The sequence below is a fragment of the Danio rerio genome, chromosome 4 (genome assembly GCF_049306965.1).
Source record: "Danio rerio strain Tuebingen ecotype United States chromosome 4, GRCz12tu, whole genome shotgun sequence".
NCBI classification, from domain to species: domain Eukaryota; kingdom Metazoa; phylum Chordata; class Actinopteri; order Cypriniformes; family Danionidae; genus Danio; species Danio rerio.
This window is the reverse complement of record NC_133179.1, coordinates 71,315,044-71,341,689: the sequence shown is the minus strand read 5'-3', so window position 1 is coordinate 71,341,689 and position 26,646 is coordinate 71,315,044. Positions and strand designations below refer to the sequence as shown.

The following is a 26,646-nucleotide window of genomic DNA, read 5'->3' as shown; positions in this document are numbered from 1 at the left end:
GTCCCTAACTAAAAAAGGAAACCTAAGCTGGAGGTGCACCCAGCTCTGTGAGTTCATCAACTCCTCCAGAAACTTGGAAGACTTCAGCGGAGCTTCAGATTGAGCTGAGCCCAGTTTGATCAACTGTTGTCCTGTGTTGGCTGGAGGATTTCCCCGGGACACCAACAACAGACGCTACGTCATAATCACGCCCATACAAGAGAAAGCTCCTGATTGGTTAATGTGGCGCAAATGTCCGCGGAAGTTTAGATTCTCGAATTTGAGCGATTCAGTTAAAACTCGCTTCGCTTGATTTGTGCGCATTGCGCCGCAGGATGCCTATTCGCGTCTTTGCATTGACTTAACATATAAATCACTTGCGCTTGACGCTTCTTCCTAGTCTGGTGTGAACGCAGCATTAAGAGGGCAGTTTCGATAAGTCATAAAACATTATTTATGTGGCACTTTGAGCTGAACATTCACACACACACACACATTGTGTCATTAGTTATTGAACAAATATAAAGTCAAGATAGAAAAGCTAGACTGAATTGAATTGAGAGAGAGAGAATAAAAATAAAAGTTTTAAAAAGCCCTAAAAAAATTGTTGAATCATCTCTTATATTCTAAATATGCTTGTTATACTGGAAGTCAGTGCGAGTCCTCACACCTTGTGGAAGGTTGCGCAGTTTTTGAAGATCAGCCTGACGTCGGCGACAAAGTCCTCAGTGCTCTTGTATTGGCTGTCCTCCAGCTTGCTTCTGACCACAGACAGGTCCATAGGGGTCTTTATGATCTCACTGTACTCCGGCATGGACTGCACAAACAGCGAAACACAGAAGAAAAGAGCACTCATCAATAAATGAAAAGACAATGACAATATGTTTGTCCCAAATGGCACACTATATAGACTTTTTTCTTGAAACGCAAAATGACCCATTATGCTTTGCGTGTATGCGCAAGGAGAATGCGAAGAACTTCCGGTCGGCAGCTGATGCATGTAAACAGTCACATTTGGACAGCTTTGAAACGATAGTTATGTTGGCTTGAGAAAGCCAACATACTGTTATACTACTCTGTCCTTGAAAACAAACGTATCTCCTCCTAGGCCGTTCATGCCACAAGGCCCAAATGTGGTCAAAATGTGCCTTCTACATTCAAGATTGTTGCTATATCTCCTCATGCCTATAAGACTTATTGTTTTTTTAATAAAAATTTTAAATATTAATTTTTTATAATCCAGGCATATTAAAAAATTATACAAGCCCCAAATTTGGCCAAAAGCTGTATTTAGATGTGTTAGATTTTGTTGCTACATCTTTAATGTTTATCAGACTTGTAGTTTTACAATAAATAATTTTTAAGCATTATTTTTCTTAAAATATGACAAGCCATTTTTAACTTAAACTCCATATTTTTACTGATATGGCAAGCCATTTTTGCATGTATCACCTTCACACTTATTAAGCATTGTATTTTCAAAAAAATACGGCAAGCCATTTTTACATAATGTTCATTCCCTTAGTCCCTTTATTAATCAGGGGTCGCCACAACGGAATGAACCGCCAACTTATCCAGGATTTGTTTTACACAGCGAATTCCCTTCCAGCCACAACCCAACACAAGGAATACATAATGTTCAAGTCCAGTTTTTGACACTCATAAAGACTGTCATAGAAACATCGGGGTTGATTTAGATCACTCATATTGCCAAGAAGCTTTGATGTATCATCACTAACCTGTCAAATGTCCCCATAGCAATAAAACAGTATAACCTAGCAACCATTTAAAAAATAGCAATATCTCTACATCAGAACGTCGTAGGGACCTGGGCATTGGCTTGTTTGACTCATGCTAGCAAATGGGACTTCCTGTGTACTATGCATGGTAACAATGATAATGGAAGCCAAGTGCTAATAACGATTAGCTACATGCTATGAATGATTATCTAAATGCAATAACATATGCTAGAAATGCCTACTAAGTATTGGCATTTGATCAAACATGTACACGAGCATTGCTATTTAGCAACTGCTTAGCAACTACCTAACAATGCCATAAATGTTTTAGCAACTGCCTAGCAGCCACTTAGCAACCTCCGCCGTGCTTCCTGCCAACTGCCATTCCCAGTCCTAGCGCAGTCACGTTGGCTTTCTCAAGCCAACATCAAAGTTTATCAATAAACTTTAGGTTCTAGTTTTAATCTATGTTACCTGCTTTTATCCTTTTTGAACTAACACTGTTGTCCATCAGCACCATCTCCTGGACTGATCATTTAAAGAAATGCGATCTACTAGGATGGAAAACAGCTGCTGTGAGGCGTTTTCCCCTCGTTGTCAGACGGCATCTTCTGCAGTTTAATTGACGCCTCGTCATCGCTAAAGTCAACGTTTTCTCTTTATTTCAAATATATAACCAGCCCAAACTAATGTAGCTCACCAAAATGTTTGACACACACACGTAGCCTGTACTGTGCCACTGACACACTGATTTAATAACTGTGACAAAGTAAAAAAAATAGGCTAGTGTCATTTCGAAATGACAGAAAAACACAAACCGTGGTGAAAACAACACACGAAATAAAACACAAACGGCTCGCGATTAGAATGAACAGCAAATCAGCAGCAGAGTATCAATAACAGACTTTTATTGCTCATTTTTGTAAATTGCACGACTTTCATACCTGTTAAGCTTCATGCCAGTGCTCTGGTTTGCTCTCTCTCTCTCTCTACACTGTATTTCTGACGGCAGACACGTGAACCAGGAGAACGTTTGTCTCGTATTTCTGACGCGCTTGAACCACACGTGACAGATTAAAACGGCTTTAACAGACACATTTCTAAGTTGCGTGTCACAAAAACACTCTGTTATCCATTAAAAACGTTATTGAAACCCATTTTCCGAGCGCAAATTACCAGTTGTACACGCTGTAAACGCAAGTTTTTAAGCATTCTACCGGAAGACGCTGGTCGCTATGCCGCCCTCCATGCAGCAGCCGTGAAAAAGGTCTATACATTAAAGTGTGCACACTTAGACTATGTACATACTTGGATTATTTTGACTTGTTTCTATCTAAAAAATCGTACTCCCTTGTACATATTAACAATTATATAGGGAAGAAGGATGAATACGGAACACTATGCGAGTATATTTAGTTTAAAGGGAGACAAAAGATAGAAAAAACGCATTGCGAAATGCTTATCAAACACCTGTATATAATCAATGGAACAATGGGACAAAACCAGCCACCAACATAATGAAAGGGTAGTAAATATGCCCAGAGTGTATGGATGAGTGTTTGACCATTTACTAAGCATTTGTCCATATTATGTGACGCCATTTGCTGAAACACAGAGAAAGTGGTGGCCAAATTAAGATTCAAAAATCACCCCAGAGTGGACGAAAACACCCCAACAGCACGCAAGGGTTATTAAAGAGCACACGCACATGAGGCGTGAGCTTACCGAAGGTGTTATCGGCTCCTGGAAATCAGTGCTGAGCTCATTGCAGTACAGGCGAAGCAGAAGTCGCTCACATTTCTGCAGGAACACACAATAAACACTGCCATTAAAAATATAGACATCTATACACTACCTGACCACTGTCTTGTGGCCTATTCAAGTTTTAGGAACAACAAATAATAACTTGACTTCTAGTTGATCACTTGGTATCAGAAGAAAGGCAAAGGCCTCGAGATTATTTAATAAAGTCAGCTGGAATGGCAAAGAAAGCGTTCTTGCAGGACTCCCAGAGTTCATCAAGACTCCTTGGATTCATCTTCAATGTCTCATCCATCTTACCCCAGACATGCTCAACAATGTTCATTGCTGGTGACTGGGCTGGCCAATCCTCTTAGCTTTCAGGAGCTTTGATGTGGAGGCTGAAGGATGAGCAGGAGCGCTATCCTGCTGGAGAATGTCTTGATACCTCAGGCTGTTGATGTTGCAGATCTCTCGCACGCCCCGATACTAGATGTAACCCCAAACCATGATTTCTCCTTCACCGAACTTGACTGATTTCTATGAGAATCTTGGCTCCGTGCGGGTCCTCTGCAGTATTTGTGATGCAGTTCAACGGATGATTCATCAAAATCCACCTACTGATCAACTAGAAGTCAAGTTATTATTTGCTGCTCTTACGACTCTGGGATCGACCGCAAGACGTTTGTCAGATAGTGTATAATCAAACTGTAAAATATAAAACTCTGCACTCCTACAGTGACAGCTAGCATAAAGCAAATGAAGCTAAGCGAAAGGAAAGCAGATCATACTCTTCTGTCCACATGCGTGAATGTTTCCGAATGCAGATCCTGCTTCAGGTCCTTTGATTCCCCGCCGGCATTGACGTTATACTGCATTTCAGGTGAATTAAGATCCCGGCAGAACGTACAGTACCATTCTCCGCTACAGATGCACACAAACACAGCATGTATAAGCACAAGGGCAGCCTGAACAGAATATAACAACAAATAACATCCTTCTGTACGGAAATAATGTCAATGCCGATTTTGAAATGTTTCAACAGACTCAAATATCTTCAAATGACCTTTTTTTTTATTTGATTACTCTTGGCAAACAAAAATTAAACTCAAATCTGTCAACTAGTGTTAAGTACTTCAAGTTCCAATCAGTATCAAATCTTTAACTTAATAAGCAGTTGTGGGTAAATAAATCAACGGAGCACAATCGTGCAACAGAACATGCTCGGAAGAACTAAAGCTTGACAGAATAAGTGATGTGTTTGTTTTAGCGACAGGTTTCAAACTCGTCTTTCTCTAACTAGGAGTACGCAAGCGTACATTTTCCCATTTTGCTGTCTGTTTTCGCTCGGTGGCAGTGGTGTCAAACGTACGGCCCGCGAGATGATTCAGTAACGTATAAAAATGAGCTGCAATTTTCAGTAAAATAACATGCTGTTCCAATTGTGTCGCAATTGCGAACTCTTAATTTCATCCGATCCAGAAACCTTAATCAGCGTCAGCTTGACATCCTTCTCAGAGAGAAAGACCACGGCTGCGTCCGAAACCGCATACTTCCATACTATATAGTACGCTAAAATCAGTATGCGAGTCGTGTAGTACGTCCAAATTCATAGAATACGAAAATCAGTATGCGAGAAGTACCCGGATGACTTCCGGCGAGATTCTGAAGTGCGCATCCCATGCACGCTGCGCTATCCCATGATACCACGCGAGAGAATTCGTGAATGGGAGTGAAGTGACGCAGGTAGGTCACGTAACCATGACAAAATGGCGGATGTAGTACGTCCGAATTCCATTCATACTTCTCACATTCAGACTGTATAGAACGTACTTTACTAACTGCCTAGTACGTTTAAATTTAAATGCAGTACCTACTGAGTAGCGTAACAGAACTATTTCACGTTTTGTCCGTTTAGCGCTAATGTGTATGAGTTTTAAAAAGGAGGTGTGGCCCCCAACCCCTAAACCCAACTGTCATTGGTGAATAAGCAAATCGTATTAAATTGTACTGACAAGATCTTACGAATTTATATGAATTAGCCCCTAAATAAAACGCCGTGAGATGGAGTTGTGCTCCAACCCCAGTTTTATGTTGATCATACTATAACAAAAAAAAACAATTGTTGTTTTTAAGTTATACCACGCACCAATTTTACCAGTCCGGCCCAATTGGGAACAGATTTTCCTAAAATGAGTTTGACACCCCTGCTCTATGGTTCCGCTACATGTGTAGGGCGTAACATCACCTTCCCGCGTTTGTCGCAAATTACGTGACATAACCTAGATGGCGGAACTTGGCCGGATGCACCCCAGACTAAACCAATCATGTGGATCGAGCACGCCGTTGTTAATATTAGGAGGAAAATACATACATTTATTCCTTTTTGGAGTCAAACACTTTGGACAATGTTTGAACGAAATTTAAGACCTCGTAAAAACACTATTAAGACTTTTTAATAGCTTTTAAGGGACTTAATTTCCTCATAATTGATTTATCAATTTTTAATACTTTTTAAGACCGCGCCGACACCCTGATCATTGATCAACACTTTGAATTCTACTGGATAAAAAAAAAATGATTCTCAATAAATAAAATAATAATTATGTTATTATTTATTAGATTAATTTAATTTCTATCAATCCAAAATAAGTTTTATGTAGCTCATGTACTTTTTATCATGTGATTTGTAACTTTTTAGCAAGTTCTAATAAATATACTAATTATTATTATTAATATTATTAGAACAACATTAATCAATTAAACATCACAATATGCGATTTCCAGTTTTAATAGCAAAGCTAAAACGTCTGGCCTAACTAATATAAAACAAATAATAATAAACATACAGCTGAAGTCAAAATTGTTAGTCACTGAATTATTCGCCCCCTTGTTTATTTTTTTCCCCCAGTTTCTGTTTAACGAGAGATATTTCCAACACATTTCTAATCATAATAGTTTTAATAACTCATCTCTAATAACTGAGTTATTTTATCTTTGCCATGATGACAGTAAATAATATTAGACTAGATATTCAAGACACTTCTATACAGCTTAAAGAGACATTTAAAGGCTTAACTAGGTTAACTAGGCAGGTTAGGGTAATTAGGCAAGTTATTGTGTAACGATGGTTTGTTCTGTAGACTATCGGATAAATATATAGCTTAAAGGGGCGAATAATATTGACCTTAAAATGGTGTTTAAAAAATTAAAAACTGCTTTTATTCTAGCCGAAATAAAACAAATAAGACTTTCTCCAGAAGAAAAAATATTATCAGACATACTGTGAACATTTCCTGAATCTGTTCAACATCGTTTGGGAAATATTTAATAAACAAAATCAAAATAGAGCGAATAAATCTGACTTCAACTGTACATGAACAGTCAGTGAACAAGTAAGAAAAAATACAACAAGCAACAGCACAAAATATATACAACAGAACACTTATTAAAGACAAGTTTAATGCAGATTCAACTGCTTGAGTGTGTTTTGACCTGACTAATATACTTTTAAATCTGGACAGGTTTAATAAACTGAATCAGTTTAATAGAGTAATTAACTACACTGTAACAAACGCTGGGCTCTAAATAATCTATTTAAGTTGGGAAAACATGAAGGAATTAAGTTCACTTATTAGTTTTCAATAATTTAAGTTGATTGAACATAAAACATTTAAGTTGTGCCCAAAAAAACTCAAGAACTGTGTTGATTCAGCTCATTTAATTCATTCATTTTCCATTTCAGGGGTCGTCACAGCGGAATGAACCGCCAACTAGTCCAGTATATGTTTTACGCAGCAAATGCCCTTCCAGCAGCAACCCAGTACTGGGAAACACCCATGCACACTCAATCACACACACTCATACACTACGGCTAATTTAGCTTGCCCAATTCCCCTATAGCGCATGCGTTTGGGCACCCGGAGGAAACCCACGCCAACACGGAGAGAACATGCAAACTCCACACAGAAATGCCAACTGGCCTAGCAGGGGCTCGAATCAGCGGCCTTCTTGCTGTGAGGTGACAGTGCTAACCACTGTGCCACCCCCAACTCATTTTAGCTGCGCGTCGTGTGCGGGTTACCTTGGAGAGGCAGTCAGAGTGGGCACGTGGCAGCTGAGATGGAAGACTTTGGGGCATTTGTCGCAGCAGAGCAGCTCTCCTCCGTTCTGGCACACCGCGCACCAGTCCTCATTAGGGTCTTCGTCTGCTTCTGGGGTCTTCTCGGACTGCTGCTCACCCGGCTGTACTGACTGAGACTGAACCCCTGTGCTGTCTGGAAGACTAGCTTTAGCACTGGTGTTTACCTGTGGAGGGATATACAACACATGTCAGAGATCCTCGAAGAATGCCTTTGTGTGTGTGTGTGTGTGTGTGTGTGTGTGTGTGTGTGTGTGTGTGTGAAATCTAACAGGTTTAAACGTGTTCAGAACCATTTGATTGTGCTACTAATTGTCTAGTTCTTCTTATTGTTGTCATTTTCCACCATTTTGCGTTTTGAAAACTGCTTCAGTTTAAGTTGCGTTTATTTTTTTAAACTGAAATCACACAACAAATATATCAATTACAGCACAGCTCTTATTAATGTACAATGCTTAAATGCGTTAGTGAGCGTTTGATTCGGCTACTAATTGCTGTGTAACTGAGCTGACAGTAACTGAGCTGACACTGTCCACCATTTTGTGCTTTAGCTTACAATGCTAACCTCAAGCCAGACTCCACATGGCATGTCTAAAACACACTTTCGAGCATTTTTATCTTAATATAGATTTTAAAAACGAGTGAATGAGAGATTGATTGAAATATCCTAGTAGCAGAGTTAACAATAAGAATAATAAACATAGCTGCAAGCAGCAATTGCGGGGCCAAGCAGTCCAGAGGCCATGAGCGGCAAGCTCTGGAAGCAGCAGAGCAAGCGAAACAATGAGTTCTGAATACATTCATTCATTTATTCGTTTTCTTGTTTGCGAACGCAGGGAGAACATGCAAACTCCACACAGAAACACCAACTCGAGGCTCGACTAGGCGACCTTCTTGCTGTGATGCGACAGCACTACCTAGTGCGCCACTGCATCGCCCCTAGCTCTGAATACATTCGAAGTTCATTCAACTGGAAATGTAAGCAGAAACATAAGAATTTGAATAATTTACTGGTTTATAACCTTTGACCAGTAGGCGGCGCTGTTACCAAATTTATGTGACGTGGTCAGTGTGAGGTGACATTAAGTTTTTTGTCAATACGTATAAGCATTGCAGAGTTACAGCCTCAGATGCAGTTTAGCAATGTACCAGCAGATTTGTTGGTGCTGTAAACAACAACCGTATTGCCTATCAACACAAAATTGATAACTTTCTGCCAGCAAGGTCTGAAGATCACGTGATTCAAATTTGGTGAAAATCGGACCAATGGGCTGGGAGGAGTTTGAAAAAGTATGTTTTTGACTAAATTCAAAATGGCGGACAAAAAGTTTTGGCAATTATGGCAAATGGGGTATCATTGTTTTCAGCATCACCTGAGGAATAATTGGAGCTCAATTTCATCAAAATTAGCATATGCTGTGAAAACTTATTACCAAATTTGTAAGTTTCTTTATTAATGTATAATGAATGGGTTATAACTCTTGAGATACAGCCTAAACAAAAACCGTTAACGCTATCGACACAAATTCCATAACTTTTTGTCAGCATGGTCTGATGATGATCTCAAATTTGGTAAAAAAATAAAAATAAATAAATAGAAAAAAATAAAAACAAAATTTGGACCAACGGCCTAGGAGGAGCTTTTCAAATTAAATCAAAATGGCTGACTGGAAGTTTTGCAAAATATGGAAAATGTGGTATCAATGTTTGCAGAATTAACCAAGGAACATATCAAATAGCAATGAGGTCAATGTAGCAGAAGTTATTAGCGATTTTCTAAATTTCTTTACAACTTTTGACCACAAGGTGGCGCTGCTCTGAAACGTTGAGCACTTTCAGGGCATGGTGTTGAAGATGCATACCAATTTTTGTATTCGTAAAATATAGCATTTTTTTTTACAAAATTCAATATGGCCGACACCCAAAACGGCGAACATGGAAAAATTGGGCATCATTCGACTCAGAATGGCTCTCTGAATGTAATGAGACCAATATTGTGAAATTTGGTGAAAGTGTTCAAGAGATATAAGCCAAATTAGCAGTTTTTCATATATCCTGACCACTAGGTGGCGCTGCAACGAAACTATGCAGGCAACCCCAGATCAAAGTTGTCATAACACACAGCAAGTTTGGTGCAAATAGAGTTAAGCGTTGCCGAGATATAGCGTCAAGTATGATTTTGCATGCTTCTTGACGAAATTTCACGTTATTCGACAGCGATTAAAAGTAATCATCTTAAATTTCTTAACTTTTTGCCACCATGGTCTGAAGATGATCCGAGCCAATTTTGGTGAAAATTGGACAAACCGTTTAGGACGAGTTTGAAAAAGTAGGTTTTACAAACAATAAAAAATAGAAAAAAAAACTAAATCTTACGATTTTTTAAAAATTTGGCGTCGGATTGAATTTCGATTCTGTGGTCTACGGTTCAAAAGTTACTAGCTTTTCAAAATTCCAACTTTGGACAAATGGTGGCGCTATAGAGTGGGATTTAGACAAATGCAAATTTGCTGTACTTAATAAGGAGGTTGTCCTCTACCAATGTGCCAAATTTCATAACTTTCGAGCAAACTCCGATATAGGCTGCCATTCAAATCATTGCGGAAGAAGAAGAAAAAGATGAAGAAACAGAACAAACACAAAAATAATACCAACAACAACCAATAATAATCTACTATTGCTGTGTCCTAAATATTTTGTTCAAATTAATGAGAGAAGAATAGTGACACGCTTCAGTGCCTTCTAGAGTTTCCCACTAGAGGAGGTGACGTCACTTAGAGCAAGTCGCATGCTTTTTCTACCAGTGCTTTACAGAGTGTTCTGCCGTTTCATAACTGATGTAAACAGAGTGAACCACAATGTAGAGACTGACACAAAACGTATTTTTTCATAGCTGAAAATACAAATAATACAGAATATAGATGTTTTACGCAAATATTTATTCATCTTAGTAAAGTAAACGCACAAAAAGGATGAAAATTCGACTTAAATATTGGAGCTGAATGTATGATTCGGGAGACTGTGGAAAAATAGGTATAGTAAGAGACTTCAAGTGAAGAGTTTCAAGACGAAATGTCACTAAATACCAAACGGAAACCTCCCGCTCCGCCTCATGAAGCAAATCCGCGGCCTTCGGGTCCAATCGCTCTATTCAACGGAATGGGGAGACTCATGAAATGGTAATATTAAACGTTTACAAAGCGATTTAATGCTTTCGAAAATCACAATCGCAATATGTCCATGCCTAATATCCGATGGCCAGAAAGTGATAAATTTTTTTATAAATTGTAAATTTTTGGTATTTGTAATGGAGCAAGCCCAAAGATTGTTGTGTACACTATGACTTTACGTAAAATGAACTTTAATGTGTGATAGGAATAAAACGTGATCATAAACGAATGATTTCTCCACTCGAATGAATGGCGGCTTGGACCCGGAAACAGTATTACAGGCGTCACAAAAACGTCACCACTTAACAAGCGGATACGGAACTGAAACTACAATTCATTAAAATTCCGCTAGTCCTGGCTCCATAATAGAGCAGATTTCTATTGAGCCCACTGTTAAAATGGCCGACTTTACAGCAGAAAAAAAGAGTTTGCAGCTTGGTACAAAGATTTTCGGTGCATATACCTAATATTACCCTACATGACAACTGTGAGGGGGTCGTTATTTCAATAACTCATCCGTTTTGTTTATGTTCAGTTTGCATAATTAAGAGCGTGGCCACTTGAGTGACAGCTAGGTCTCGTCACTGATTCCGGCTGATTAGCCGCTGAACTGATTGTATTTTTGTGTTGTTTTAGCTGGCTTAACACAGTCAGTTGCTTTTCGGAATTATTTCCTACACAATTATCAGGTGATATGGCATGCTGTGTGCACTTAATTGTGCTCACAAACCATTCACGTGGCCTCCGTTTCCCATGTGAGTAGTTATATGCTTATATATCATCTCTATAAATGCATTTGTTTTATTTAAGGTCAATTATCATTCATAATGTCGTTTAGAGCTGTAAAGCACGCCAGAATCTGACAGATTGATCAGCTGTAGGCTCTAGAACAGTCGTCTGAAGCGCTGTCATACAGTGTTATGCTGGATTTCATCAATAGCCTTGCATTTACTAACATATATTTGACTATATTTGAAGTAATTCGCATTTTCCACCTGTAAAAAAACGTCATAAGATCAATTCTTAGTGGCTTAATGTGTTACAACAGTGTTTTTAAAAGTCTAAACACTATTGATATAGTGTACAACCAAGCACATGTGGTCAGAACACAAACGAGTCGCGGGTATTGAAGTATTAATCGTTTCTCCCAAAGAAAAGTCCGTCTAAGCAAAATGCTAGCACGTGTCCGCCTGTAGCTCCGCTCACACTCTGTAGCTCCGCCTCTTTGCCCTTATTTGGCTACCCCATGTTGGAGCGATGACGCGCGAACAAAATGGCGCCAGTTGGCCGTGCCCACTTGCAGCTCTCCAGAAACATATGTGTGACGTCACAGACACTACGTCCATATCTTTTACAGTCTATGCTAAATAATTAATATAATTAATTATTAATTAATAATAATTAATAATTTTAACTTCTAACAAAAACTTTCCACCTAATTCACAACATGTGCACGCACGTGAGTTTGTTCCACATCTCTTTCTTCAGTTGGTAAATTTCCAGTGTTCTGAATCACGTGAGCGTGCATAACATGAGTCATCTGCATAATACACGCCCAAACCAGCCCCATATAAGGGCTTTCTGCAAACCAGCTTTTTTCCATAGGACAAATTATGCAGTTTAGTTTACTTTGGAAAAGACTCTGTTCAGGAGAGCAGAGCACTGTATTTTTATGATGCTAGGCAATAGTCTTGATGCTCAGGCTCTTTCTTAAAGTTCACTTTTTCCAACTGCAGGCGCAAAGAGCGCTCTGTCAAAATGCGAAGGAATGCAGATGAACAGCGCGCAAAACACCTGATGTCAATTTAAAAGGGCACCGCTCGCTACAAACATCATGTTCGACGCGATCGGGAAAAGCCTTTTACCACTCCCAGGAAACATCTGCATGCTCTCAAAAAGTTGGGACACAATAAGCATCCTCTATAAAAGGATAGGGCGGGTGATTGTTGTTAGGACCTATAAATATATATGGCGTGAAAAAGTGTTAGCCCCCCCTTACTGTTTCTGTTTTTCACACTTGAATGCTTCAGATCATCAAACTAATTGAAATATTAGTCAAAGACAACACGAGTCAACACATCATGCAGTTTTCAAACAAAGGTTTTTATTATTGAGGCGAAACAAAATACAAAACTAAATAGCTCCGTGTGAAAAAGTTTCCCTCCCTTAGCAGCAACAACTGCAATCAAGCGCTCTCCAAAACCTGCAGTAAGTCTTGTACAGGACTGTGTTGGAGTTTTGGCGCACTCATCTTTGCAGAATTGCTGTAATTCAGCCACATGGAGGGGTTTTCAAGCAAGAGTCTCCCTTTTTAAGGTCATCCATCTCAATTGGATTCAGGTCAGGACTTTGACTAGGCCACTCCAAAGCCTTCATTATGCTTTTCTTCAGCCACTCTAAAGTGGATTTGCTGGTGTGCTTTGGATCGTTGTCATACTGACAACAACCCAAGTTCACTCCAGCTTGAGGTCACTAACACATGGCCGGATATCCTCCTTCAGGATATTTTGGTGCACAGCAGAACTCATGGTTACATTTCATCACAGTAAGTCTTCCGGGTCCTGACGCAACAAAATAGCCCCAGACTATCACACTACCACATTTTACAGATTATTTTCCCCCAAAAATCGGGAATCATCAAGATGTTTCCTGGCAAAACTGAGACGAGCCTTTTTTGCTCAGCGGTGGTTTTCATCTCGGAACTTTGGAAACCGCCAGGGTCTCGTTCTTATGGTGGAGTCATGAACACTCACCTTAACTGAGGCACGTGCGGCCTGCAGTTCTTTTGGATGTTGTTCTGGGGTCTTTTGTTGTCACTGTGCTCTTTCACTAATATTTACATTTGTTTGATGATCTGAAATATTAAAGTGTGACAAACATGGGGGGAAAAAAATGAGATGTCAGTCAGGGGGCAAAGACTTTTTCACACCACTGTTTATACAGATGTTACGTTTCATTCACCCTGTAAATAACATCTAATTATATATATAGGGTTGTGGTTGTTCTGTAACTTGATATCATTTGTCTTATTATACAAAACCCTTAATTTAAATGTTTTTTTTTTTGTTTGCGAAAAATAGTAGAATTGTGTTTGCATTGCACAGAATTAAACATATGAAACAACGACCCTTTGTTTTTGATCTGGTGCTAAATACGAACGAACAAACAAAGCAACTTACGAAACGAACTTCATCATCATCCTCTGGCTCATCCTTGATGACGATGACGGGCCCTGGAGATGACCTGCGCCTCCTCTTGGTGGAAGGGTTTGACGGGCCACTCTGGGGGGCTTCTGCACGCTTCCAGGAGACAGAGCTTGGAGGAAATAGAATGACATTTTCCTTCATTAGTAATGTGTGAACCTGGCAAAACTGCAGAAGGGAGTGAAAGGTTCTGTGCCGATGAGAAAAACAGATGCAGCAGCTTATTTTCATAACTAATGAGCAAAGATGCGAAGAGAGGATAACATCATCTTCTGGCTTTCCAAATGACTGAACATGAGCGAAAAGCTCTCCCACTTCCACCACATGATCTGCTCCTGCATCCGTTTTACCGTCATGCCAAGAGCAAAGTGCCACAGAACAGTCTCCACAGAAATATCTAGGCAGTTAGCATTTTGGGGTGAATAAATGATGACAGAATTACGTTAAATCGCCTTTTTAAGGTCACCCGTCTTAATTGAATTCAAGTCAGGACTTTGGCCAGGCCACTCCAAAGACTTTATTTTGCTTTTCTTCAGCCACTTTAAAGTAGATTTGCTGGTGTGCTTCGGATCGTTGTCATACTGGTGAATGACTGATGACCGAATTATGTTTATTACAGGAGTTAACATACTCTTTATAGCTAGCGTGAAGCGGAAATAGCCGAGGATTTTATTTCAGTATGCTAATGTCCTTCCTAATGAAAGTGAATATTGAATAGGGGGCGGGGCTTTGCTATTAGTGCACCATTCCCTTGTAGCAAACTAACTATAAGAGGGGCGTGGCTAAAAATATTGTGTCTGTGTGGAAAAGTGTTTGCCCCTAAACCTTATAGCTGGTTTGGCCACCCTTAGCAGCAGCACCTGCAATCAAGCGCTTGCAATAAGTCTGTTGCAGCGCTGTGGAGGAGTTTTGGCGCACGCATCTTTGCAGAATTGCTGTAATTCAGCCACATTGGAGGAGTTTTCGAGCATGAATCGCCTTTTGTAGGTCGTCCTTCTCAATTGGATTCAGGTCAGGACTTTGACTAGGCCACTCTAAAGTCTTCATTTTGCTTTTCTGCAGCCACTCAAAAGTAGATTTGCTGGTGTGCTTTGGATCGTCGTCATACTGACATCAACCCAAGTTCAAGAGCAAAATGCCAAATAACTGTCTTCACAGAAATTTAGCCTTTTAGTATAAATGACTGATGACAGAATTATGGTAATTCAGGAGTTAACATACCCTTTATAGCTAGCATGAAGCGGATGGGGCGAAATCTTGACGGTGCTTTTCTGTTTGTGCGCCATTCCCTTCTAGCAAACTAACTATAAGAGGGGCGTGGCTAAAACTATTGTGTCTGAAGTGTCAAACTGACATCATCAGAGAAGCACCGCCCCTTCAAAAGAGTGAAGTAAAGGCTCAGACTTTGATTGAAGATTACCAAAACTAACTGTTTTGTAGTTAATTAACTTACGCTGATTAAGAATAACAATTTGCGCTACTAAAATAAACATCCGACATTTTGATTTCACATGGACGTTCACACGTTTCTTTGTGCTCTCAAAAAGTTATCAGATTAGTTTCAATAAAAAAAAAAAATGTACCTGGTCTTTGGTTCCGATGACGTGACGGACATCTGAGAAAACTGTCTTCCTTGTGCTAAAAGTCCAACAGAATCAAGACAATACTCAGAGATATAACACAGCAGCATTGAACAAACAGAAAGATAAACCAGACTGAAAGCGTTCATTTCTTTAAGGTGCCATAGAATGAAAATCTGGATATACAGTACACGGGTGTAGATTCATAATAGGAGTTCAGTTCATGAAAATAGCCACATGGTAACCCAGAAATCAGAACAAAACACTATCACAATACATATGGGATCATTAATATGTACGCTTTTGATTTCCCTTATTTTTATGTTTATCTAAACTTGTGTTATACTTGCGATGCACGTAGGACTCTTAGTTTAAAATGGGAAAAGCTTTCAAGAGCAAGCATTTTAGAACTCAAAATGCAGGATATACGGATTAAACTGTTTGGTGCACGCTTATGCATCATGTCATATCGCTCAGCTCTTACTGTGAATTTGAGTGAAAAAAATATGGCAGTAAACTGATCGATTTATATTGATTCCTGCCGATGTTTTCACGATATTGGAATTAGGTACCAATTGGTACTGAAATTTGAAAAACGTCTATTTCTTGCTAACATTTAGGTGCTGTGAAGGTCATCAGTTCACTGATCAGTCGTGTGTCAGCTCATGGACAGGCCAGCTGATTGACATGGATTTAAAACGCTCTAGTGTCCCTGTATCTGTGGTTACACTCAGTAAACAGAGGTGAGTTCGGTGATCTGATGACCTTCACGGCCAATCACAGCCATTTCTGTTGAGCACTTGAACACAACGGCCAATCAGAGCTGTTTAAGAACGCACTCGAGTGCTCAAATGTTCGCGGGAACATATTTATATTTTATTATATTATATTATGTTATATTATTTTATATTTTATTATATTATTTTATATTATATTATATTTCATTATATTATATTATTTTATATCATGTTATATTGTTTTATATTATATCATTTTATACGATATTTTATATTATATTTTATTATATCATTTTATATTATATTATGTTATATTTTATTATATTATATTATATTTTATATTATATTATATTAATTTTATTATATTATTTTATATTAAATTATATTATAATATTTTATATCATGTTATATTATTTTATATTATATTATTTTATGTTTTATTATATTATTTTACATTATATTATATTTTATTACATTATATTATTTTGATTTTATGATATTTTATTATATATTTTATTTTATTATATTATATATTTTATTTTATTAATTATTTTATATTATGTTATACTATATTATTTTGCATTATATTATATTATATTATTTTAAATTATATTATATTATTTTAAATTATTTTATTTTACATTATATCATATTAATTATATTATATTATATTTTATTATATCATTTTATATTACATTATTTTATATTACATTATATTTTATTATATTTTAATTATCATATTATATTATATTATATTATATTACATTATATTATTTTATATTATATTATATTATATTATATATTTTATTTTATTATATTATTTTATCTTATGTTATATTAAATTAAAACAGAGGTGAGTTCGGTGAACTGATGACCTTCACGGCCAATCACAGCCATTTCTGTTGAGCACCTGAACACAATGGCCAATCAGCGCTGTTTAAGAACGCACTCCAGTGCTCAAATGTTCGCGAGAACATATTTATATTTTATTATATTATATTATTTTATATTTTATTATATTATTTTATATTATATTTTATTATATTATATTATATCATTTTATATTATATTATATTAATATGATTATATTATATATATATATATTATATTAATATGATATAATGTAATAATAAAATTATATTAATATGATTATATTATATATATTATATATTATATTAATATGATATAATGTAAAAATAAAATGATACATTATATCATATTAATTATATTATATTATATTATTTTATATTAAATTATATTATATTATTTTATATTATATTATTTTATATTTTATTATATTATACTATATTATATTATATTATGTTATATTTTATTATATTATTTTATATTATATTATTTTATATTATATTCATATTTAATTGATTTAAAAGGGACAGAGAGGTGAGTTCGGTGAACTGATGACCTTCACAGCCAATCACAGCCATTTCTGTTGAGCACCTGAACACAATGGCCAATCAGCACTGTTTAAGAACGCACTCCAGTGCTCAATGGACGTTTTTTCAATTTCAGTATCGACTGGCCGATTTCCAGTATAGACAACACTATTTTATATAGCCACAAGGCTTAAAAATTAATTAATTAATTAATAAAAAAACACATTTTTCATCTTCAGGATAATCTCAGGGTAAAACAAATTTCTGGCGGCGTAAAGACATGTCACTCACTAATTAGATTCACAATTTAATATTCATGACCCTTCCAAATAAGGTCAAAGCGTTCATCTCATATTAGGGCCAACTCTTATGGTTAAAAATGAACCCATAAAACAGCATCTGGGGATGTTTTTGCAGTTACCCAAGCCTTTTACCTTCGATTTAGACATCAGAGAGCAATTTAACATTTCATCAATGCATTCTATGGCACCTACAAAACACACGCCAGGCATTGATTGCTTCAGATAAGCTGTACTCTACCAGCTGTCTCAGTGGGCATAGAGAGGTGTGTGTGAGTGTAGCTGGGTCTCTGCGCAGACATCAGTGCGCTGGGGTCACATCTCCGGTTCAGGTATGACGTGGCCTGCATGTTTTGCTGAAAAAGGTCAATTTGCATTATTTGAAGCTGAAAATGTCGCACATGACGTTTTATTTTTATTTAAAAACTGCCACGATCTAACGAATACCGTAAGTGAGATTGTTTTTAAAAACGTTATGTCCAAATTCCAAATCTAAATCAAGATTATTTTGCTTACACCAGATTATGTATGATAGGGCGTATAAACATATATACACATACACACACTGTATAATACACACTTGCCTCAGATTTACTAGAAACATGGTCAGAGTAGTTGTAAATGTGCTGACCTGCTGCAGTGTGTTTGGAGAGGGCAGCGGCCCTCCGCTGGAGTAGGCAGCAGCTTGTGGAAAGCGTCCTCTAGGCAGAACTTCCACTGGTTTGGGAGGGTAGGTGGGATTGTTGATGAGGCCCCTCAGAGTCTTGAAGAGAGAGCAAACAGAAAGTTCCAGATTACACAACTCTTCTCACAATACCAGTCGGAATTTTGAATCAGATGTTTGTGAAAGGGGCATCTTAATAATACTGTAAAATAAACGTTTCATTACAGTTGAAGTTAAAACTGTACACCTTGCTGTGAAATTTGATGTTTTTTTTCTGGAGAAAGTCTTATTTCTATTAGCTTGGCTGGAATAAAAGCAGTTCTTAATATCTTTTAAAACAATTTTAAGGTCAATATTATTAGCCCCCTTAAGATTGTCTACAGCACAAATCACTGTTGTCTAATGACTTGCCTAATTAAAGTAACTTTGCTTACTTGAATAAATTAAGCCTTCAAATTGCACTTTCGGCACTACTGACTATTTATTTTTCCTGTTGTGGTAGTTGATGGGTGCCAGTTAGCAGCTTTCTTTAGAATATCTTCTTTTGTCATGTGAACAGAAGAAGCTCAAATAGATTTAAAAAATGTACACTGACTGAATGATTACAGAATATTCATTTTAGAGGGTGAACTGTCCCTTTAAATCAATTAAATATGAATATTATAAAATAATATATATTATAATGTAAAATAAAACAATTTAAAATAATATAATATAATGTAAAATAAAATAGTTTAAATATATATCATATATATTATATAATATTATAAAATATAATATAGTATAAATAATATAATATATTAAAATATAATATAAAATAATATAATATAATAAAATATAATAAATTATAATATAATATAATATGATAAAATATAATATAATGTAAAATAAAATAACATGATATAAAATAATATTATTTAATCTAAAATAATCTAATAAAATATAATATAAAATAATATAATAAAATATAATATAATACAATATTATCTAAAATAATCCAATAAAATATAATATAATATAGTATAAAATAATATAATAAAATAAGATATAATATAATTTAATATAAAATAATATAATATAATATAATAAATAATAATATAATATAATAAAATATAAAATAATATAATAAAATATAATATCATATAAAATAATATAATAAGATAAAATTCTATATAATTAATATAACATCATATAATAAAATAAAATATTATATAATTTAATACAATAAAATATTATAACATATAATATAATATAATATAACATAAAATAAAATAATATAACATGATATAAAATAATATTATTTAATATAAAATAATCTAATAAAATTTAATATAAAATAATCTAATAAAATAAAATATAAAATAATCTAATATAAAATAATCTAATAAAATATAATATAAAATACACTAATATAATATAATATGATAAAATATAATATAATATAAAATAATATAATATAAAAAATAAAATAAAATATAATAAAATAAAATATAAAATAATATAATATAATATAATATAATATAATATAATATAATATAATATAATATAATATAATAAAATAAAATATGATATAATAGCGCATTAAAGTTTTGATGATCTTCATTATATTTGATATGATGTGTGACGTGGCCAACAGAGTGCAGTTTTATGCTTCAAGGTGTCTCTGAGTGCACTTGTGTGAGTCTTTGTGTCATATTTATGTCATATGATAGACTCAACATCACATGAGGAACAAGTGCAGCGTCACATGAGCGCCGCCGCTTCTGTCAGGAACTGCACGAGTGCGGACAGGACGTTTTATGGGGATGTTAGCCTAAACCTCTGTAATAAATTCCAACATCAACTGTATATAATATATAAAATAAAAGTCACCTGTGGAGGTAGGTTGGAGGGCTGAAGCATAGATGGCGGGCTGCGGGCACCGTAGCGCCGGCCGTGGTGAGGCATGTTAGGCAAAGTCTGAGATGGCGACCCGCCCTGCAGGGGTCTGTGTGGAGGGGGTGGTCCTGGCAGACGCATGCCTGGGTACCAGGTCCACTGATTGGGCGAGTGATGGCGGCTGTTGTGCTGAGAGAGTTTCTCCACCTGCATCTGGAGCTGGGCCAGTGTGCTCTGCCTCTGCTGCTGTTGCTGCTGCTGGAGGGTCTCCGCTCGGGGCCCCGGGTTCATCTGCTGGAAGGGGAACGGCTGGGGGCCACTGGGATGACGGACTGGAGTTTTCTCCACGACTAAGGAGCCTGACGAAACATTCAAAGGTGATGTTTAACAGATTTTCACTGTATTTGCTATGATATATTCTTCTTCTACAGAAAGTCTTACTTCTTTTAAAATGTATAAGGTCAATATTAATATCCTAATTAAAGAGCACTTTAAGCTGCATACTAGTATCTTGCAAAATAACTAGTAAATTATTAAATACTGTCATCATGAAAAACACTAAAGAAAGCAATTATTAGAAACAAGTTATTCAAATGATTGTGTTTATAAATGTGGTTAAAAATTTATCCATTAAACAGCACTTGGCAAATAAATAAATAAATAAATAAATGAATGAATAAATGAATAAATAAATAAATAAATAAATAAAATATGAATAAATAAAAATATATAATAAATAAAATAAATAAATGAATAAAAAATGAATAAATAAAAAATGAATAAATAATTAATTAATGAATGAATAAATAACTGAATGAATGGATAAATAAATAAATAAATAAATGAATAAAACAATGAATAAATAAAAAATGAATTATTAATGAATGAATGAAGAATGAATGAATAAATAAATGAATGAATGGATAAAAAAATAACTGAATGAATAAATAAATAAATAAATGAAAAAATGAATAAACAAATAAATGAATGAATGAAGAATGAATAAATGAATAAATAAATGAATAACTGAATGAACAGATAAATAAATGAATGAATAAATAAATAAATGATGAACAAATAAGTAAATTTATAAATGAACGAATAAATTAATAGATAAATGAATGAATAAATAATTGAATGAATAAATAAACAAATCAATAAATGAATAAATAAAAGAATGAATGGATGAATAAACAAATTAATGAATAAATAAAATAATAAATAAATGAATGTAAATGAATGAATAAATAAACAAATGAATGATTGAATGAATGAATAAATAAATAAATAAATAAACAAACGAACGAACGAACGAATGAATGAATAAATGAATGGATGATTGAATAAATAAATAAACAAATGAATGAATGAATAAAATAATAAATGAGTGAATGAATAAATAAACAAATGAATGAATGAATGAATAAACAAATGAATGAATAAATAAAATAATAAATGAATGAATGAATTGTAAGAATCCAAAATATCAGACCACGAGAACTGTTATGGAATTTCATGAGACAAGATGCAATGTTCCAATGCATGTTCTAATCTGAGAAGTGATGAAGAAACCAACTGTTCCACTGTTCTATTCAAATCACTGTTGACAATGCAATCACAGGCTGGAGAAACAGAGCTACTCTACAGCAGGGGGTAATGCAAAGAAGTCACCCATCTCCTTCCACTTAAACCCCCCTTCTTGACCCTTATGTCACCTTCTGATTAGAGCACATTTCACATAAAATGTTCAAGGTTTTAATATGGTGTATCTTGCAGCACTATATTCATGTTTGGTATCATTTTAAATGTCTCTGTGTGATTGGTAAAGTGGTCTTAATTTTACAGTAATATTTCACTGGCATATGTTGGTTTGGTTTTTGACTTCTATAAGATCTTGATAAGATGCTCTCCCTCCTCAGAGATGGTTAAGTCCTCAAATACACCAGGCCAGGGTTTCTGTGACACTTCTATTGTCTTGAATTTATGGCTGTTTGTTTTCGATATTGAGTATATAAGGTAAGATGTGCTTTAGGACGGGGGGAGATCTTGTAAAAAGACACCCCACTGCAGCATCTCTGAGACTTATGCTGCAATGTATTTCTCTGGTCAGGTATGCATCTATAACTCTTTGATTTGTCTTTGATTAATGGATGTTATATTGTTAGTCTCATCTCTGAATTGGCTTCCTGAGGATTTATTATGTAATTGGCAGAATACAATTTTACCTGACAAATAAAATGTTAGGTTTTGATTAATTCTGGAGTTTTGCAATTTCATTGTATCCAGTAGATTAGAGGAGTCTTCATTACCTTTATTGTGGCATAATTGAATTGATTAATAGGCGCATTTGATTATTGTTAGCCATAGCGTGCCGATAACATGTAGATCTGTTAATCGTTTAACCACTGGAAGTAGCAAGTTGTATGGGCTTGGCTAAGGATCTGTTTTTTTAAGACTAGGTAAGCGTTAATGCGACCAGCTTATTCAAATATAGTTAATCCTGCATCCTCTGACTATTTTCAGAGTGTCCACATATTGTCCGCGAGAAGATGCACAAACCCGGGGCGTGGAACTCTGAGCGATGTTGGTCCCTAATGAACGTACAATTAGAATATCGGACCTCAGAAAATATCAAAACTCTAAATTAAATCATAAATGATGAATGTGATCCGTTCTTACAATTAGAAATACAATCTAAATTTTAGGATCATTGAAATTGGAGTCAGATTGAATTCGGAGCTAAAAAACGAATATAAATAAATTCTAATAAATAATAAAATTCTTTTCAGAAGCACTAGAAAAGGCTTACATGCATTAAACCTTCGACCATGCTGTTAGTTTCGTCATTGGGCTAATAGATGGACTTCTACAGAATAAATAAAATTAATGAATGAATGAATGATTTAATGAATAAATAAACAAATGAATGAATGAATAAAATAATAAATTAATGAATTATTAAACAAACAAATAAATGAATGAATGAATGAATGATTGAATGAATGAATAAATAAACGAATGAATGAATAAAATAATAAATGAAAGAATGAATAAATAAATGAATGAATGAATGAATAAATGAATAAATAAATGAATAACTGAATGAACAAATAAATAAATGAATGAATGAATAAATAAATTAATAAATGAATGATGAACAAATAAGTAAATTAATAAATGAACGAATAAATAAATGAATTAATAATTAAATGAATGAATAAATGAATGAATACATGATTGAATGAATGAATAAATAAACAAATGAATGAATGAATAAATGAATAAAAGAATGAATGAATGAACAAATTAATGAATTAATGAAAAAATAAACGATTGAATGATTGAATGAATAAATAAATAAACAAATGAATGAATGAATAAATTAATGAATAAATTAATGAATAAATGAATAAATAAATAAATGAATGAAGAATAAATAAATGAATAAATAAATGAATGAATAAATGATTGAATGAATAAATAAATAAATGAATGAATGAATTAATAAACAAATGAATGAATGAATAAATGAATAAAAGAATGAATGAATGAATGAATGAACAAATTAATGAATTAATGAAAAAATAACCGATTGAATGATTGAATGAATAAATAAATAAACGAATGAATGAATGAATAAATGAATAAATTAATGAATAAATTAATGAATAAATAAATGAATAAATGAATAAATAAATGAATGAATGAAGAATAAATAAATGAATAAATAAATGAATGAATAAATGATTGAATGAATAAATAAATAAAAGCATGAATGAATGAATGAATTAATAAACAAATGAATGAATGAATGAATGAATGAATAAATAAATAAAATAATAAATGAATGACTTGACTTAATATTCATTTATTATTCACAACAGAAACACTGCATTGAATGGACACGACTTGTTTCTGCAAGTGTCTTACCCAGATCCACGTTTGAGGCCCAAAAGGCAGAGCGACACTGGAAGCGCACCAAGCTCTGGGGAACATAGGAGATGTTGCACTTTGCTCTCATGAGGTACTGAATTTGGCATGTAATCTGAGAGAGAAAGAAGACGCAGAACGCTGTGATACAGATTTATTTACTAGTGCTCATTATTGTCAGTTACACAATCAAAACAACTCAGATTCACCCATATTTATTTATGTTTGTATATAAACACGAAGATGTATTGATGTGCACTTATAAAGACTCTTACCAGTCTCTTACAGTACAGGAGGGCTGTTCCACTGTTACTGGCTGTGGCCCACTTTGTGAAGTTGATCACATGATCCAGATGTGTGGAGAGCGACGTCACATCCTGCTGTTGTTTTTTCAGGAGGATTTCATGGTCTTTTGTGATGGCCTAAACAAACATGTCGAACGTAAACATGTCAGAACGAGACATTGGACACAAACTCACACTGGACATCAAATGGCAGCCTAACAGCTGAGGCACAGTTCTAGACCAAAACATCACCATGAGCTTTGCTGTACTTGAAGGCACAGTATGTAATTTTCTACACTAGAGGGTGTGTGTTCACAACAAACAAAGGTGTATTTTGATGATGGAAAATAGACAAAAAGATTAATAAATGAATAAATAAATGAATACAAATAAATAAAATAGATAGATAAACTAATAAATGAAAACATACAAACAGATAGTTAAATAAATAAACAAATGAATAAATAAATGAATAAATAAAACCGATAAATGAACACAGATATATATATATATATATATATATATATATATATATATATATATATATATATATATATATATATATATATATATATATATATATATATATATATATATATGCATAAACAAACAAATAAATACAGACAAACAGATAAATAGATAAATAAATAAAACATAAATAAATAAATAGATAAATAAATGAATAAATAAAACAGATAATCACAGATAAATAAATAATATATATATATATACACATACAAGCAAATAAATGAATAAATAAATAAACAAATAAATAAACAAATAAATAAATAAATAAGATAAGTAAACATGAATAAACAAATAAATTAATTAATAAAACAGATAAATAAACAGATAAACAGACGAATAAATAAATAAATTAATTAAATAAATAAACAAAACTGATAAATAAATAAATAAATAAAAGATAAAAAACATAAATAAATTAATAAACAGATGAACAGATAAATAATTAAATAAGATATATAAACATAAATAAATAAACAGATAAACAGATAAATGAATAAACAAATAAATATAGAAATAAAAAGAAACAAAACAGATAAATAAACAGATAAATAAATAAAATAAATAAAATTTAAATAAATAAATAAACAAAACGGATAAATAAACAGATAAATAAAATAAATAAATATTTAAATAAACAAATAAATAAATAAGCAAAACAGATAAATAAAGATAAATAAATAAATAAAACAGATAAATAAAAAACAAATAAACAGAAAATAAACAAAAAATAAGTAAAAAAACAAAACAAAACAGATAAATAAACATAATTAAATAAATAAATAAATAAAGTATACAAATAAATAGATAGATAAATAAATAAAACAGATAAATAAATAGATAAATAAACAGAAAATAAACAAAAAATAATAAAATAAAAACAATACAGATAAACATAATTAAATAAATCAATAAAGTATACAAATAAATAGATAGATAAATAAATACAACAGATAAATAAATAGATACATAAAATAAATAAATAAACTAAACAGATTAACATAAATAAATCAATTAAACAGTTAAATAAACAGAAAATAAACAAAAAATATGTAAAATAAAAACAAAACAGATAAATCAACATAAATAAATAAAACAATTAAATAGATCAATAAATAGATAGATAAATATATCAAACAGATAAATAATTAAATAAACAAATAAATAAATAAATAAACCAAACAGATAAATACACAAATAAACAGCAGGTATATATGCATTATTCCTGCAAATAAATACGAAATAAAGTTGTGTTACTAAACATTTGTGTGTTGTTGTTTTATTGAAGTCGACGTTGATGTCCAATGACTCTATCACAGTAGTTGTCACTCAGCGCGGAGGGATTCCGGCAAATATGTCTGATAATCTAATGAGCCATATTGT

General features: G+C 33.7%; 2 protein-coding genes across 5 annotated transcripts in view; both read right to left on the bottom strand.

The window, feature by feature from the left end:
* Positions 1-26,646, bottom strand: part of rab3ip (RAB3A interacting protein (rabin3)) — an 847,807-nt gene that overhangs the window by 367,264 nt on the left and 453,897 nt on the right. The gene's annotated exons all lie outside the window — the stretch shown is intronic.
* The window catches only part of trim24 (tripartite motif containing 24), a 63,171-nt gene that overhangs the window by 4,239 nt on the left and 32,286 nt on the right, over positions 1-26,646 (bottom strand). For 2 of the 3 annotated variants that reach the window (XR_012401510.1, NM_001002870.2), the window contains 11 exon segments: positions 24,730-24,876; positions 24,455-24,569; positions 20,519-20,883; positions 18,614-18,745; positions 18,224-18,338; positions 15,556-15,610; positions 13,949-14,084; positions 7,543-7,766; positions 4,250-4,382; positions 3,444-3,518; positions 650-796 (listed from right to left, as the gene is read on the bottom strand). Coding sequence is in view for 2 of the 3 variants with exons in the window: in NM_001002870.2 (NP_001002870.2) it covers positions 650-796; positions 3,444-3,518; positions 4,250-4,382; positions 7,543-7,766; positions 13,949-14,084; positions 15,556-15,610; positions 18,224-18,338; positions 18,614-18,745; positions 20,519-20,883; positions 24,455-24,569; positions 24,730-24,876 (1,644 nt within the window). In the remaining variant the exon portion in view is untranslated. 3 annotated transcript variants of the gene reach the window in all.